This window comes from Seriola dumerili, unplaced genomic scaffold (assembly GCF_002260705.1).
Source record: "Seriola dumerili isolate Sdu_G_001 unplaced genomic scaffold, Sdu_1.0 BDQW01000056.1, whole genome shotgun sequence".
In the NCBI taxonomy this organism is placed as follows: Eukaryota; Metazoa; Chordata; class Actinopteri; order Carangiformes; family Carangidae; genus Seriola; species Seriola dumerili.
Window position 1 is genome coordinate 4,396,998 of NW_019174311.1, and position 16,913 is coordinate 4,413,910.

General features: G+C 44.2%; 1 protein-coding gene across 5 annotated transcripts in view; it reads right to left on the bottom strand.

Annotated features, from left to right (window-relative positions):
* Positions 1-16,913, bottom strand: part of rere (arginine-glutamic acid dipeptide repeats) — a 103,621-nt gene that overhangs the window by 49,110 nt on the left and 37,598 nt on the right. For all 5 annotated transcript variants that reach the window (XM_022741494.1, XM_022741496.1, XM_022741497.1 and 2 more), the window contains exon 3: positions 15,288-15,358. In XM_022741494.1, the coding sequence (XP_022597215.1) occupies positions 15,288-15,358 (71 nt within the window). The remainder of the gene's footprint in view (positions 1-15,287; positions 15,359-16,913) is intronic.

Sequence of the window (16,913 nt, forward strand, 5' to 3'; positions counted from 1 at the left end):
GTTGAATTTTCAGATTTTTAATAAACACAATAATGACAATGTACCAAGAAAACATTCAGTACAATATTGGATCAATGGGTGACAGAAAATATCATGTCCTGATTTAAAAAAAATGTATTTTAATCCCTGCTAATTAAAACTGCAGCCCCTTCCAATGCCTCTGCTGCTGACTTTCTAAACTACAACACATAAAACACACATGGTTGCTCACTAAAGCAGAACATGGAAAAAACGTTTGAGTGTTGATGAGAGTAGTGTCAAACATATTGGTTATCGTTCACACACACACACACACACACACACACACGCACATGCACACAGGCAGAGCGCCCACCGAGAGAGCGCGAGACAAAGAGGTTGAACAACACACCAACATCTCTACTCTCTGCAACCCAGGCACATCAAAGCCTTCTCCGCCCATTTATCCGTGTGTGTGCCTGTAAATCAAAAGGCATACTTTGAACATGCGCACACACACACGCGCGCACACACACACACAGGCTCAGACTGCATTTGCTTTGTGCAGCAGCGTCCAGGGCTGGGTAGGGGAGGCAAAGGATTTTGCTGTAGATGGGGGAATTACTCGCCTCGGCTCACTCTGTCAGTAAGGAGAGGGGGATGACTGTTTACCCGCAATGAGTGAGAGAAGGAGTGGAAGAAAAAAAAGACAGAAGGAACAAAAAGACAGAGGTCAGTGCTGTCTGAGGCTGTGCTTTCTTCTCTCCGAATCACCTATCGCCTCACTTTCACCCCTCACTTGCCCCTGCCACCATCACTGAAAGGTGACTCGCACATACACACATCTACCTCTGTCTTTAAAAAATGGCCGCAAGGTGTGTTAGATAAGAGGCCGGGTCAATGTAATTAGTTGTAACAGCATGTTCAGGGAAAGATACTATACACAGGAACAGAAGAGGAATAAATGCACCAACACATTCAGAAAGTCATCGAGAGGAAAACCAAAGAATGCACCCCCACACACACACACACACACACACACACACGAAGAAGATCTGTGCATCCCAGTGTGACCATATGGTTTGGCGGGGACTTCCTACCCACCGCAGAGGAAGTGTCCGTTTACAGTGTACAGTTCAGTTGTCCGCCATCACATCCTGTCTCCCAGCTCTAAACAGCCATGTGAAGCCTGCTCGGCTCAGAGCAGTCACGGCTTTGAAGTTAAATCAAGCAGAAAGGAGACACAGTTCACCATACCATGCAATCAGCATCAGCATGAGATCTGGTAGGGTGCACGCAACCTCAAACGACAAAGCACTGGCAGCATAAAGAGAGCGCTTTATGTACTATAGCTGGTGTGTGCAGCTAGTCGGCTCTCAGTGCGTTTTGTTGGCAGATTCTCACCTTTTCTCCCTCTGTTGTGGTGGTGTGATTGACATCCACCTGTCCTTGGGTGGAGGGTGATTAGGTGTTCTTACAGCTGGCTCTTTGTAACAGAGTGGATGCTTGTAATAGATTGTGTGTGCGCAGTGATATGATAGGCTGATGATGGGATGATCCAGCAGACATTGACTAACAGTCTGTGGAACACAACAGGGTGGGGTTATTGATGACTCTCTTAAACAGTGGATATCATTGCCATGACAGCCCATACATTATCACCGTGCAGCCACACCTCGTCACCGGCCCGGACCAATGGGCGGGCGGCTGCCAAGCAAACAACCCCCCTCCCCCCACAGTGTCGGAATGGTTAAGAGAGAGAGGGGAATGCTAAATGTGCCACTTCATCTGGTGATTGACACAAAGCCTCTTGTTTACCGGCGCCACTGAGATTTGCATCTTTTTACCGTTGCCCCTCCCTCTCTTCTCCTCTCTTATTCCTGTTCTTCTCCTCTGCGTCCCCCACTTCACTCCCACAATCCTCCCTGTTTGTGGCGGCGCTGCATGAAGTGGGTATTACCCCACCCTGCTGCTATGATATTGATCAGCCCCCTCCCTCCCTCTCTTCCTTTCTCTCTCCTCTCTTCATAGCCCACTGCATTGATTCCACCTCTCCCTCTGAGCCCGCCAGCTAGGAGTGATTACACAGGCTGCTCACACACACTGATGCAGGCACACACACAGACATTAGAACCTTTGGTAGGGATGTGGGGATGTGTAGCCTTGCTTTACTTTAAAGGGTATAAAGCTCAGCGGCTGCTGCGCCAGCCCAGAGAAAACACTGCTTCTTTCTTTTAAGCCAACCAATGATTTCAGACTTGGCATGACATATTTCCATAATAAATAGCGTTGTTATAGCATGTTAGCATAGCATATCAGCAGGCATGGCATAAAGCTGGCTGCGCTCTGGCAGTTTTTGTCAGGGTAGTGCTAAAGATGGCTGTGGTGGGGCTTGACAGGTGGGCTCGAGACACCTTGTGATTCTGTGCAGAACCTCCACAGAGCTGATTCACACTCCTTATAAGGGCCTGCTGTGCTGCGCTCACCATCTGAAGACTAGCAGCTAGCCTCCTAAAGTCAAAGCAGTTAAATGAAACAGCTGAAAGTGGGACTCAGAGCTACACAGACAAAATACTTTATCAAGAGCCAAAATCAGCTGTGTACAGTTGTAGGAGATATTAGATTTGGAATTAAAAAAAAAAAGCTCACCTAATTAATGGATTTCCACACCAACAGCTGAGCTTGCCTAAACTGTGCAAATAGCAGGAGCTGTTGGCTCATCGGTGCACACTTGCACTTTAATTGGTTAAATACCAACCCTCTCCTGGTTACGAGACAGCATCTCTGCTAACAATAGCCAGTGGAGTGCGAAAGGTTTTGGATGGGGAGTCCTAGCTGATGAGCTAACAAGGGCAGTGTGGGCCGATGCCACATGAACAGCCACTTATCTCTGTGTAACCTCTTTCTGGCAGCAGCAACAATCCAGCAGAGAGTCTAAAGCAATAGGCCAGAGATCCCACATATTATACACACCCTCACTGCCATTTGGCATTTAAATGGCATTTTGGTGTGGCAGCAAACACTTTGCACCTAATTATGGCCAGTTGCTGCTGTGTGCTGAATTAAGCTGGAGTCTTGCAGCCATCCACACAAGAGCTCGGCTGTTAAACCCACTCTTAAGAATAAGCAACATCTCTGCCTTTGACTCAATACTGCGGTGGACTGAATGCGAGTGTTGTGCATGGAGCTCTATAACATGTTAAATGTTAACGAGTAAGCACAGACCAAACAAAGACAAAGACAAGGGGGGAGAGCAAGGACAGTGTGAGTGTGATCAATGGTAGTAATCAATATTCTCCCTCTGTACCTATCACTGTTCGAATTTGTACTTGTATTGCACTGCGATATAACCTCTTCAACAGGCTCAAAGTGACTTTATTTCAGTTGTGTGATCTGAAGAACGAAAAGTCTTAAATTAACTTACATGTAACACCCAATTAGCAGCTTCAAAAAAGCTAAAGAAGTGCTTTGACAAATAAATAACATTACGTCTCATTATCACTCATCTAAAAGCCTCTCCAATGACCCAGTGAGGCATCTTTAGAAATTAAGTTTTGGGCCAAAAAGCATTCCAAGAGACAGTCAGCCATCTGTTAACAGCAAGCTCCATCAGTCCCCTACAGGTCCTGTCACAAGTCTACAGATAGAAGAGTGTTAGCACAAATTCCACTGTGGTGCACACGCTGAAAAAACGAGGTGTGTGTTTTGCATAAGAGTGTGTATCTTGGCTCTGCAGGGAGGAGAGGACGAGAGGTCACCGTCTATACAAGGAGCACACCTAGACAGACAGGGGTCTCAATCACCTCCAACACTCCTCCACACCCTCCACTTGCTGATGGAGAGAGCCCCTCGCACTCATCCGCCAACTCCATTACCCACTCCGACAGGGCCACACATTAAATCATTCCATTTCACCTGGAGAGAAGGGTGAAGGTAGGAGGCGGAGAGGTGGGAGGAAGACGGGAGAGAACTTATTTATTTATTTATTCTTTTTTACTCTGTCTTCTCTTCCTGGTGTGTGAACCGATTCGGAGAAGCCCACGTGCTGGGCCACCATCAGTAATGGGGCCTAAATCAGCCCCCCCATCCCACAATGCCTTGAGGCACAAGATTCATCACAAAGACCAGACAGTAGAGGAGAGCAAGAAAGGAGAAGTTGAAGAGAAATAGTGTAAGTGGAATAAGGAGGGGAATGCCATAAGATATGAAAAGTGCAAATGATGAGAGCCTATAAAGAGTTATTCACCCTCAAATGGGGAGGGCATTATCGCGATCTATAAATGGGCTTTTAAGCTCAATAGCCCAAGGTTAGCTTGTCGTGATGCTGCAGTCAAAGTCTATATAACTGACTACAGTCCTACAATAAACACACAGGCAGTCCCATAAAGACTGAAAAAAGTATTTAAAATGCTCTGGTTATTTCAATTAGCTCCAAAGCAAGTAAGAGAAGGAATTAAACAGCATGTCAGATAAAGCTCCCAACACAGATTGCCATGCAGGACAGCAGCTTGCCTTTACAACTGTATCAGGGCAGAGGAGAAACCACCGGATAAAAGACATGGGGATTTGACAACTGTACAAAAAGAGAGACTTAGGGGAGGTCTGTATTTTCTTAATCATTTCATTAAGATAGTGCTTAGGCTAATTTAACAGTAGGCTTAATAACGCAGACTTTCCTTCCTCTACTCTGTACACAAGTGTTAACTGTCTGCTGGAACAAAGACGCCTCTGTTCACAAACACAACACTGCCAAACTGTTAAGTACATTCCTATAAAGAGAAGAACAAAGAGCGTTTGAGCGTGGCGGGAGCAGAAATGAATACAGCTACTGAGGGGATAGCACCGCTCGGCCCTTTGATGCCAGGAAATGTCTTTACCATCGTGGATAGTGTTTATATTTCTTCATAGCATACTGTTTCAGATCGAGGCAACAATAAAATCAACTGGTAGTAGCGTGAAATCTCAGTGGAGATGATGCTTGGGAGAGAATGGAGCTGAGAAGGAGGAAGATGGGGGCTGAGGTATGTGCTGCAAAACAGCAGACGAGGAGAGGGGATGGCATTAGAATTTAGAAGTTTACACTGGATGGTTTTCGGTGAGCACAACAGAGGATTTAAGGTTTCACAACGCAAAAATAATAACGGGTACAATGTTTTGTGTGTGGATGCAAGTCACAAAAATGCACCTACACCTATGTGTCGAATAAATGAAGTGTGTGTGCAAGTGTGGTGAAGCGTCTCCAAGCCCTCGCAGCTGTGGTTCCCTCAGCCCATGTGATCCATTGGCGGTGACAGACAGGCAAACACAATTTAGACTCGCCCATCAAAGCACATGCAACACCAGTCACAGCCACTGCGGGCGGAAATGTGACGCACTGAATGGAAATCACACAATCCACCTTCTGTGTCCAAAGAAAGACCTGTTTAAATTTGTCATTAGCTAAAATCCAGGAAAACCTGTTTGTCGAGCTCTTCTGCTCTTTTTTCCACGCATTATATGTTTGCATTTTTTACTGTACACACTACCAAAAACAATCATCTTTTTGTGTTAGAGAGTGTGCTCAGTCAATCTGTGTGGGTAATGGTACATTTTATGGTTCAGAGGATTTTATAAAATCTACTAAAAATCCTCATTTGAGTGCAGAAGCTTGAGTTGTGAGCCCTTCAAGGCTTTTATTCGTTGGTTATGGAGCAGCTCCAGTGTCTAAATCTTGATGACATGACTGATAAGGCTCTTGGTTCTTTGGTTTCTGGGTTTAGAAGAGGGTTTTCTTGTTCATGTATAACTGACTAGACCGCATTGTTGTAGAAAAATGGCACATGAGCGCTCTTAAACAGTGATATTCCCCTTTCATGATCAAAGCATGAACATATGTGAGCCAGTTGTGTTGCATTAGATCAACAAGTATTCAGAGATGGAGGATGGATAAAGTTAGCAGTGAGTCAAGCTGTAACATACGTACAGAATGTCAGCGGGTCTGTATGAGATTGCAGTGCTGCTGCAGGGGAGCTGCTTTGAGATGGCAGCCTGTGGCGATGTTGCTGTTGTTTTAAGGGCTGTGTGAGGCAGCGGGCTCCAAGCTACAAAATGTAGACATTCCAGGGACCTCACAGCAATCCCCGAAATTTCCTCCTCTCGTGTCTGCTCCTCTCTCTGACCGATGTCCTTGCCCTTCTTCTCCCTTTCCTTCCTCCCTTTGCTCTCTCTACCAGCAAGAGTTAATTTGCACCATGTGTTCTTTAATGGACAAAGAAAGGAAAAAAAATAGGGCCCTAGTGGAAGCGTGTGAACCCGATACCACTGTAAATCTGCACTTCCACAGCGTTACCCCTCTCACCCCTCCTCCTCCCCCTCCTCTCGTTCTTTTTTTTTTTATTGGCACGTCACACATTGGACAAGCTGGAAATTACACTGAGCTGAGCTGAGAACCAGTGGCGAAGCACGCCAGATACCCACTTAAGCTGAGAGAGAGGGGAAAAGCGGAGGGTGGAAAAGGAGAAAAATAGGCGACAGGAGGGAAAAGTGGAAATGTAAAGTGGGAAAGGGTGAGTACGTGGGGTAAAATTAGCCATCCATTTTCAGAACAGAGGCCAATCCAATTAAAGCTTGACCAATCCACGCAAAGGTATTTAGTGTGTGGTTACTACACTTAGCACTGGGTGGCCACACGAAGACAAAAGAGTCTCCTCTGAAAACAATACTCTTAAGAGCTACTGATAGATATATCCATGGTAACATACAGCTGGTATCTACTGTGGAAACCATCTAGCCCCAGTGACTGTGAGACACTGTGAACATTAACCCACTTCAAAGGACCCTTCACCCCCTAATTTAGCATGCAGCCCCATATGGAGGAGTCGACCGTTTTCATTTCAACAGGAAGTCCTGGTCAGATAATTAAACAGGCCCTGTGATTATTTTCATATACACCGACTGGGTTGGGAGTCCTGTAGGTTTTAACAGCATCAAATCTACCTGCCTTTCTTGTCGTCTTTGCTACATTTGTTTTCCCACTTGCTCATCAAAGCCAGTGCCAAAGAAGATAGCACTGTTTGCTCTTCTGCTTTAAAGATAAAATGTAGTGCTCCATGCCGGAGCGCAGCGAATTTGCTTCAGATGTTAGTGAAGACATCAGAGGAGACATTTTCACTTGTGATGTGCCAGAAAAAAAAGAAAAGTGTCTGAAGCACCACTGAATATTTCAACAACTCAGCAACTAGGGGTGGAATTAGCACTTGGATATATATGCAAGGCCCAAATGTCATCTGTCACTGAAAAATGACATGACAAATTTGCATGCATTTGTGTGAGAGAGATGTAGCCAAGCCGGTGAAAGTAAACTCAACTAATGAAACTCCAAGGCGGAAGAGTGGGCAAAAGGGCCTCTCCGCTGAATAATTTAGCAGTGGTGGGTCAAAGAGGCGGCTATTGATTGAGCTTTTAAAGAGACTTATGAAAATGCTATGGCTGCTTGCCTGGCCCTTCAGCCCGACCAACCCCCACTGTCCGGAGGCTGCACCCTCTCCATCTAAAAACACACACAAAACCCCATTTTGATTTTAGCCTGTCTCTACTTCCCTCCCCTCCCGTCTTCTATCCTGGAGAAAGAGATAATCCTATTGGCTGAACAACTAGTTTCCATAGCAGCATTTAGCTAATGCACAAGGAGGGCAGTGAGGGTGAGAGGAAAAAGTGTTATCTTTCCACAAAGATGAAAAGAGGGGAATGTGAAGGAGAGTAGAAGCGAGGAGCCCAGAAGAGGGTAGGCTTGGCTTTATACCTACAAGGAGAGCTGAATACAGTCTCCTCCACTCGCTGGGTCTGAACTGTGTTGTTATCTCAACCTTGCCATTTGTATTGCTTTATTTATTCAACGCGGCGCTCGTGTGGACGATCAATCTAACCTGCCTCCCTAAAGAGAGACAGAGCTCTGTAGCCGTCTGAGAGATGCACGTCTGTCTCCATCTGAGAAATGCACCAAGCTTGCAAACTGACACCACGGTAGGACTAGCACTTGTCAGTCTCGCAAGAGCATGCTTGCATAGAAACAGCAGCTGCTGCAGCTAGTGACCCCAACACCTCGGCTAAATGACCTAATGTTATTACAAAGAACGGCATTAATGGCTTCACCTCAATGAAATTTCAAGTGTGTAGAGACAGAGGAGGAGGGAGGGAATGGGAGGGGAAGGCAGGATTGGTGGGGTGAATACCTCATAGAGGAGCATTAATCAAAACGGTCATAATGGGGAAAGTCACCTGATACTGCCAAAGCAGCAGTAAAAAATCCTTTGCTCACAGGGTTTAGTCACAGCCAACTGTGAGGGAAGGAAAGGGAGGGGACTATTTGTCAAATAAAAGCACGTAATCTGAGCTGAATTAATTTGTTCAAATCAAAAAAAATGTTCCACTTCATGTGTTAACCTGCTCCAGTGTACCACATTTAAGAACCATAATGTCAGCAACCATTTCTGGTCTGTTTTCCTTTAGAAGGTAAGTGACAATGAATGGCCATTCACTGTTTAGTGGCTGTTGTGCTGTGGTTCTATTGCTTTAAGGCAGCAACTCAATGGGGAACATTACAGGCAGAATGCTTCAATCAAACAGCTTGCAGCAGGCTCGGCTGGCCAGCCGTGTCTATAGACGCCTAGATGCCCTTGTCAAAGCTGCTTCCTCACAGAGAGCACAGAGACAAGCAGACACTTAAGACAGCCCCACACACAATTGTGAAAGGCTGCACCTCCGCATGTTCATGCCTGTGAAATGTACCAGCGCGCTTACAGCAGCTGAGTGGACCTTGGAATGAAAGGAAGAGCTGAGTAGCACACACACGAACACACACACACACACAAATACACACACACAAAATTGCCCCTAATGACTGTAGCGCCCCTCTCTCAAGAGATGGCAGCGGCTGCTGCTCCACTCGATAAATATTAACAAGAAGAGCGACTGATGGCAGTGCTCACTGATCCATAATTGCATTTCAAAATGTTCGATGGGGGTGGGGTGGAGGGTGGTCGCAAAGGGAGGAATTGGAAGATAAAAAGAGAGAACTCAGCCTTCTAGGCAGTGGCAAGAGACAAGTGATAGTCAACCTCCTACCACTACCTCAATGGTACGATACCATTGAGAGACTGTGTGGTGAAAGAAATGCACAGGTTGTTCATCACAGGCCACTTTGACACTGCAGTTTTACATACAGGGAGAAATCAGGGGAAAGATCAGAGGGATGGAAGGGAACTGCATGTACCGATGCCAAATTGTACATTAAGTGATATTTTTTGCATGGATCTGAACATGTGCAGTCAAGCTAGCCGCGAGCTGATTAGCCAGTGGATCTCATTGTTAAGCTAATTCTCAGCACTTTGGATTCCATTAGGGCTATACTCAGGATCCACAGAAAAACCTAATAACTGCTCATGTTAAGCATGCGTATTTATGCACATATATTTGCATCTTTATCAAACATTTTTAATTATGGGCTTTGAATAGGTGGTATTTTCCAAGGCTGTATGATAAGCACCAGCTAAAACCATCAGGAAACAGTTGTGTGAGATACAATTAACATTTAGTGTGTGCGCACGCGTCTGCCTGTGTGTGTGTGTGTGTGTGTGTGTGTGTGTGTGTGTAGGGGAGGTGTACACACATTGTTTACATGACAACTGGGAGAGCTATGCCGTCATATCCTTCCAACACAAACATGCATTTGAATACACATGTAACCACACATGGACAGCGCATATGTCCTGATTACACACTGAGAACTAGGGACATTCATAAATAATCAATGTTTAAATTTTTAGTGTGCAATCACATCACTAGATCATGTGATGAGATAAAACACTGCAGGAACTTTATCTAGCATAAAAAATGTTCTGGTATTTTGTGCATCAATAAAATATACCAGCAAATGCATAGTCTTTGTTTTGTGCTACAATCCTCGAAAAACCATTGTGCCACACTGCAATGTTAAGTGAAAATGTAGAAAACTATAAATTGCTGTATTCATCATTCTTTTTTCAAGCTACGATGCTTGAACGCTGGTAATTGTTAAATGTCGCTTTCCAATCAATCATTTCAAACAGTTTAAGAACAAAAATGAGATGACTTTTTATAAACACCAGAGGAGTGCACTCATCTCAAGGAAAGGACTTAAAAGACTCAAATAGTTTGAGACATGTACATGTAGCTACATTTCCAGTGAGCATCTGGGAGTCAAAAATGCTATTAATTCAGTTATCAGAAAAATATAATGTATTACAAGATTTAATGGGAGCCTAGATTGATTTTTTGACGGATAAATGCAAAGCTGAAACTAATTTTGAAAGATAATTTAATAATAGTTGTGCTTCCTTTGACAGTTTTCAGTTAAAAGAGCAAATATTAGTAAAGGAGAGAGCGATATAAAAACCACAGTCAGGATGCCCCTGATTTTTTTTGTTTCTTAGCGACAGTTAAACCAATTTACTATGCGTGTCCTTAATGATTAGGTATCCATTCATGCACACCCACATGCACAAATCTGGTATGTAAGATGCACGGCCAAATGCTAATCAATAGGAGGTAAGGTTTATAGTCGGGTCATTTCACTTTCCAGACGCAGATTTTGTTTCAGCATATGTCATCAATTAGATTGAAGCACATCAATTGCGTCCAGTATCACGCACACACGTGCATTGTGCATGTGTGGATGTGTAATTTGACAGAGCTAGAAGCCTGAACAAACACTCCATCGCAGCATGTTTTCACTGGACACGTGTGAATGCACAATGTATCACAGATTTGCTTGCACACATTTCAGAGTGCAAACAGAGCAAGCTCAACCTTGAGATGCCTATAACCTTACACTTTGTTACTGAACTGATGCTAAGCTGAGGGGCACAAAATGAAAAACCAGTGAACGGAGTTCACACAGTATACTGGCTATATGACAAAGAAAACCCATCACTCTCTTAAGCTCATCAGCCTGTAACATTTGAGCTGGAGTCCTGGCAAGATAATTGCATTGTACATGGCATCTAATTAAAAGTCCATAAGCAGGGAGATCCAGAACAGCAAGAGTAAGACTGTGTGTGGGTGTGTGTTGGTGTACTGGGCTCCTCAATCCCTCGTTCCCGGAGGGAGAAAACGCTGCAATCACTCCATTAGCGAAAGAGGGAGGGAGACAGGGATGCTGGGAGAAAGCAGAGAGAGCGAGAGAGGGGGATAGGGTGAAGGGAGGGAGGGAGGACGAAACACAGCTGACTTGGCCAATAACAGCAAATGAGGTTAGATACGAGCAAAGAGGGAGGTAGGGGGGTCAATGAGCGTCGAGGACATGGACACAATGACCAGAACATGGGATGGGAGGAGGGAGGGAGGTGAGTGACAGCAGATAAAGAGGACTGGGGATGAGGGAGGAATGAAGTGTAGAAACAGACAGATGAGAGAGTGAGCGGGAGAGAAATGGAGACAGAGGAGACAATCAGGGTAAGAAAAGCAGGATGGATTGGTGAAGTCAGGGTCAATGGGCAGATATGGCTGCAGATTGTTCAGTGCTCAGTCGCTGTCAGGTGGCTTATTGTCTTAGGTTATCCTCACAACAACATCGGGTTGTGTGTGTGTGCACGTGTTGTTCTGAACCACATAAATATGTGCACAAACTGCATAATCATGATATAAGTTGCATGACGTAAAATATAGACATGGTAAACATGCACATGGGCATACACAAGTCTACTGCAGGATCTCTGTGTTGCTCTCATCAAATATAGATTGTAAACACATTACAGGGTCGTGGGCACAGGGTGTAAACTGAAACTTGCCCTTGTGGGAAAACATACCGGAGGGACTGTTGGCCCTTAACTGACCCAACCAATCACATCAGAGGGAAAAAAAGACATGTGTTTTTAGAATACACCTTATTACATGTCTTCATTCTGGTTTTCCATGCACTTGTAGTGAAGAAATTAAATTGACTTAAAGTCATGTTTCATATTCAACCATATGTTTCTTGTGGTGCCATTGTTTTCCTGCTTCAAGCTTTTATCTTGTCTTGTGAATTTTGTAAATCATTTTGTCAACTCACAAAATTGACAAAGTTTACTATTGTTTTTACATTTCTATCCCTTTTCTAATAATCTAAACATTAGCACAGAAGAGGATTACTGAAATGATAAAGAGTCTGCATTTCGATGTCTTCCTTCCACTGCTGATTTTGTTAACAGTTAAAATGGCCTCCTACTGGTCAGCCCTGTATCTGGGCAGACATTTTAGGAGGAAGGCAAGAGACTGAAATCTATATGGCCAGATCAATATGTCACAGAGGTTACAGTGGGTACCATAGCTGCCACTGTTGAGCAAACAAACTAGGGAAAATGATTGTCCTCCAAGTCCAGAATGACTCCAATAATACCACAGCATGGATTTTGTTTTGCATGTTATTGCTGAGTGACTCTGCTCCGTGTGTTCAGAAGCAACAAGGAAGCGCACAAGCATGCAACAATCATCCCGACGCAGAGAAGATACCCGGTGAGAGAAAGATATACAGAGAGGTGGGCTTCAATCCTTGTTCTTCCCCATGCAGGAGAGATTGATGGCTGCATTCAGGATTTCTACACACGTCTAATTAGATTCACAGGTCATTAGATAAAGTACAGAGTGAGACTGTTACAGCCTAAAGACTGAGGGAGGAGAGAGAGACAGGGAAAAGGAGAAGGGTGCAAAAGGGGCAATACTGATGAGGTTGTTTGGTTCAGGACCAATGAAATTTCCTCCCCCTCTGCTGCGCCTCCAAAGCCCTGTTCCCCCCACACAGAGGGGGGCTGATCGATAATTTGCGCGGCAAGAAAAAGCGGGGGTCGGAGACAGACGCAGGGAGGGATGAGAGGATAGGAAATAAAGAGAATGAGTTGATGTCTAATGCATGGTTCACTTACATGGATCTCTAGTTGCCTGCTGCCTCTGCTTTTCAATATATTGTGGCAAGAGAAGGAAATGCGATTACACCAACCATTATGTTCGACAAAAGAGCAGAATGAGTGGATGAACATTTTTTTCTCCCAGTGGCACAAGTCTGTGTCCCAGTTTTGAGTGCAGGGTGACAGAGTAGATTCGAGGTTGGCCAGCTAGATGGTAGTTTATACCAACATGTTACAATTACAACCTAATTCAGCTATCATCCTAAAAGAGGATTTTGTGCTGGTCTAGTAAATAGAGATTATGAGTTTTCAATGTAGCCAGCACAATGCCAATCTTTTGTGATGTGTAGCCTGGTGACAAAGTGAGCTCATTGAAAAACACTGTACTTGTTTAGAGAGCCAGCGGGGCTTGTTGTTTTAACATAGGACGACAAGGGTACAGTCTGCTCAAACACATACAGGCATGCAGATGGCTGTTCATTAATTACAGATGGATGGGGGGAGGGAGTAACAGAGAGCGAGAGACACAGAGAGAGAAAGAGAGGAAAGAGAGAGAGAGATGGGCCAGCTAATGGAGCTAGTATTCTCTCTCTCTCTCTCTCTCTCTCTCTCTCTCTCTCTCTCCCTGGACAATTACCTCTGTCTGCCCCAGACCTCTTCTGACGCTCTTAATCAAGGTGCAGGTGCGTGGGTTTTTGTGTGAGTGTGTGTATGCGCATGTGCAAGCTCGGGGAGGGTTTCCTGCCATCCTCAGCACTCTCTAGTAGCAATCCGATTAAAGCCCTGCTGCTGTGGGGCCAGGCTGTCCTCCCCTCTGCAGGGCTCACCTTAAAACCCCTTCTTCACACAACAACTGCCCTTCACACACACACACACACACACACACACACATAAGTATTCACACGTGAAACACAAGCGGCAACATCCTTAACTCAAACTCACGCATATATTACATACACACTATTCCACCTTTTCCAAAAGTGGTGTGCATGGCTTCTAAGCTGACCTCCCATCATCACCCTGGCTGTTGGCAGCCATTACTTTGGCCCCCCGGGGCCTGACTGCCCCTCACTGAGCCCTCTGCACTCTGCTTAGACAACCAATCTGTTAAAAGACAAGCAATGTTCACTCCAGCAGGCTTAGATGCCGCTTCATTTGGCTCCATAAACCCATTGATTACATATTCCAGTAGTCTTTACCCATTAAATGGTGGTCACATTACCACAAACCTGCACCTAAATGTGTTCCGCTCTCCATTTGTGGCAGGTGGAAAAAAATACAAATGACCAATTTAAAGAAAATCACTTTCAGTTGCATAATCAATTTCACACTTCAAATTTGGTGAATTCTGACTGGCAAATTTCCTCAGCCAATAGAAGCACTTTGACGCAATGACCTCTGAGATAAATCACACATAGAGCCAACCATTATAAGAAGTGGGTGTGAAAACGCCCAGTTTGATACTACAGCACTGCCAGGTTATATTTAACTTGAAAAAGATATTCTGCATGGTTTGCAGGTAGCTGTGATTCATTCATGACTTCTAAAACCATGCTGCGTGTCAGTAGTGGACTACACTGTAGCTACCTCCTCAGCACATATCTTAAACAGTAACGTTACATCCTTTTTCATCAGTATGAACAAAGACAAATCTGTTGGGTGAACTCAAATGTGATCTCCCTTTTAGCAAACATAGAAAATGCAGTGTGGGAAAATCAATTGTTTGTTTGTGTGTGTGTGTGTTTGTGTGTGTGTGTGTGTGTGTGTGTGTGTGCGCGCGCACGTGCGTGCCTGTGATACATTTCAGGTGTCGCAAACAAGCACCACCTCACTAAACTGACCGAGCCTGATGAATCAGCGATCCTCAGCAGCAAATTAAAAACTAATTTCTTTCTTTATTCAGCAAAAGAGGCAATTTGACCACATTAGGTTGTACAAAAAAAATCAATTGAAAACTGGTGAAGGTCTCCTTCATTAAATCAATTAAGTGCATCGACAAACATCTTTACTTCTATTACGAGCATTATTACACTGCCAGTGGATCAAAAAGGTGGTTAATATTCAAGCCTGATTCTCAGAGGGATTTTTATTTTTCCACATAGCCCTTTAAAAACAAACCTAGGGATATAAACTCATTTGTATTTCACTATGATTGTATTCATTTCTCATCACACTTCCACTGTGCAAGAAAAATGTGCAACTCTGCACCTGTATCTCTGAATTATGGTGCACACGCCATTGTAGCCCTGATTTCTTCAGGAATCTCTTCTCCCTTGAGAAATAGTGGTTTGTATTTTCAGCATGGGACATGGGGGGTGGGGGTGGGGGGGTACGGTGGGGGGTGGGTGGGATTGTTGGTGTGGAATCTCAGGCCAGTGTGACAACACTGGGACATAAAACAGGTCAATCATGAAGTGAAAATGTACTCACCAGCTTGAAATCCTGAATGCTACAAATGAAGTAGGGAGTGTTGGGCCGCCGACTCTCAATGTACACACAATCTGCAAGTGAGAAAAGACATTTAAAAAAAAAAACTGAGTTTGAAAGATGATGTTCACATTTCCCAAAGCTTTCATGTTTTTCTGCAGCCAGACTCAGTAATATATTATTTTGAGTGCCGATACCTCTGCTGAAAAGACATTTTTCTCCTTGAGTCAAATTCAATTGGAATGCGAGTAATAGGATTAAGGACTTTTGGAACACTACAAGGTTGCCTTTCCAAAGCAAACATTACGCCCAAGGGGAATTATGTTATTGTTCCACTCCTTTTATACACCAGTGAGCAATACTAGCTTTAACCCCAACCCACCCTGCAGTCATCACTGTAACCCATTTCTATCAAATGACAACTTCTGTCATTGCCCCTTTATATGTCCAGTAAGCTTTGGGTTAGCTTAGCAGGAATACAAAAAAAGAAAAAGAAAAAAGAAATCCACCCTGTGTCTTCTCCTTCGCATTTTAAAATGTTGCCAAATTACATAACCCTCAAAGGTATTAAAAGCAACCCTCTCATAATGTGTGTGAGGAGGTGGCCCTGGCCGGCTGTGCTGTTAAATTGAATGTGACTGGTGGTATGGCCAGGTCGTGAACCCTCATCCCCTTAACAAAAACATTCACGCTGCAGAGGACAAAAAACACACAACCACTTCTGTTGAGAAGAGGAGGAGGAGGAGGAGGAGGAGGAGGTGGAGGAGGAGGAGCAGGTGTGGGACGTGGCTAATGGTTACTGCTGAGCCTGGTACAGCACTTTCAAGAAACAGCCAAGGGTTAGAATTATTATAGAAAAAGATATCTAAATTCACAAAAGTCAAATTAGCATAATAGTCTCCCATTCACCTTGGCTCTTAGCTGAAACACAAAGTATGATCAAACTGAACAAAAAATTGATTTGTTTTGGTTTTTAAATAATAACCTGTAAAACAGAGTTCTTGCTTGCTCAACAAGCAAAACAATCAAATTCAAAAGATTACAACCACTGAAAACTGACCTTCTATTCAGCAATACAGCAATACAACAAGCCATTTGAATGCTCCCAGGGCTGGTTTTGCTTAGTTTGGTGCATCAGAGCGTAGCGTTCTTGCTAACGTTCACACATACACAAGGCCATGAGGATGGGAAGCTACTCTGCTCTACTATCTCACAGCTTTGCAAGGTTTGATTCAAAAAAGAAAAGAAAAAAAAAAAAAAGCCACCATAGGTAAGACTTCCACTGACAACACAAAGTGCTAGTGCTCATTTCACCGAGACACGTGCTGAGCTGTTCTGTACAGAATGACTGAGCCACACTTTTCCTAACAAAAGATGTGCGGCTAGCTTTTTTCAGAGACTGACAGTGCCATCATCTGTTATTTATTTGTTTGTGTCAACAGAGTTATCGATCTGGCTGTGGTTTATCTTACCGCTTGCAGAGGAAAAGAGGGGTGGCAAAGATATTAAATGGCTCTGACACCCAAGATACCATTTGTAGAGGGGCTGGTGTGTACGAGTGTGCCTGTGACATCATGGGCTTTGTTTTTTTGAGAGGCTATGTGTGTGTGTGTGTGTGTGTGTGTGTGT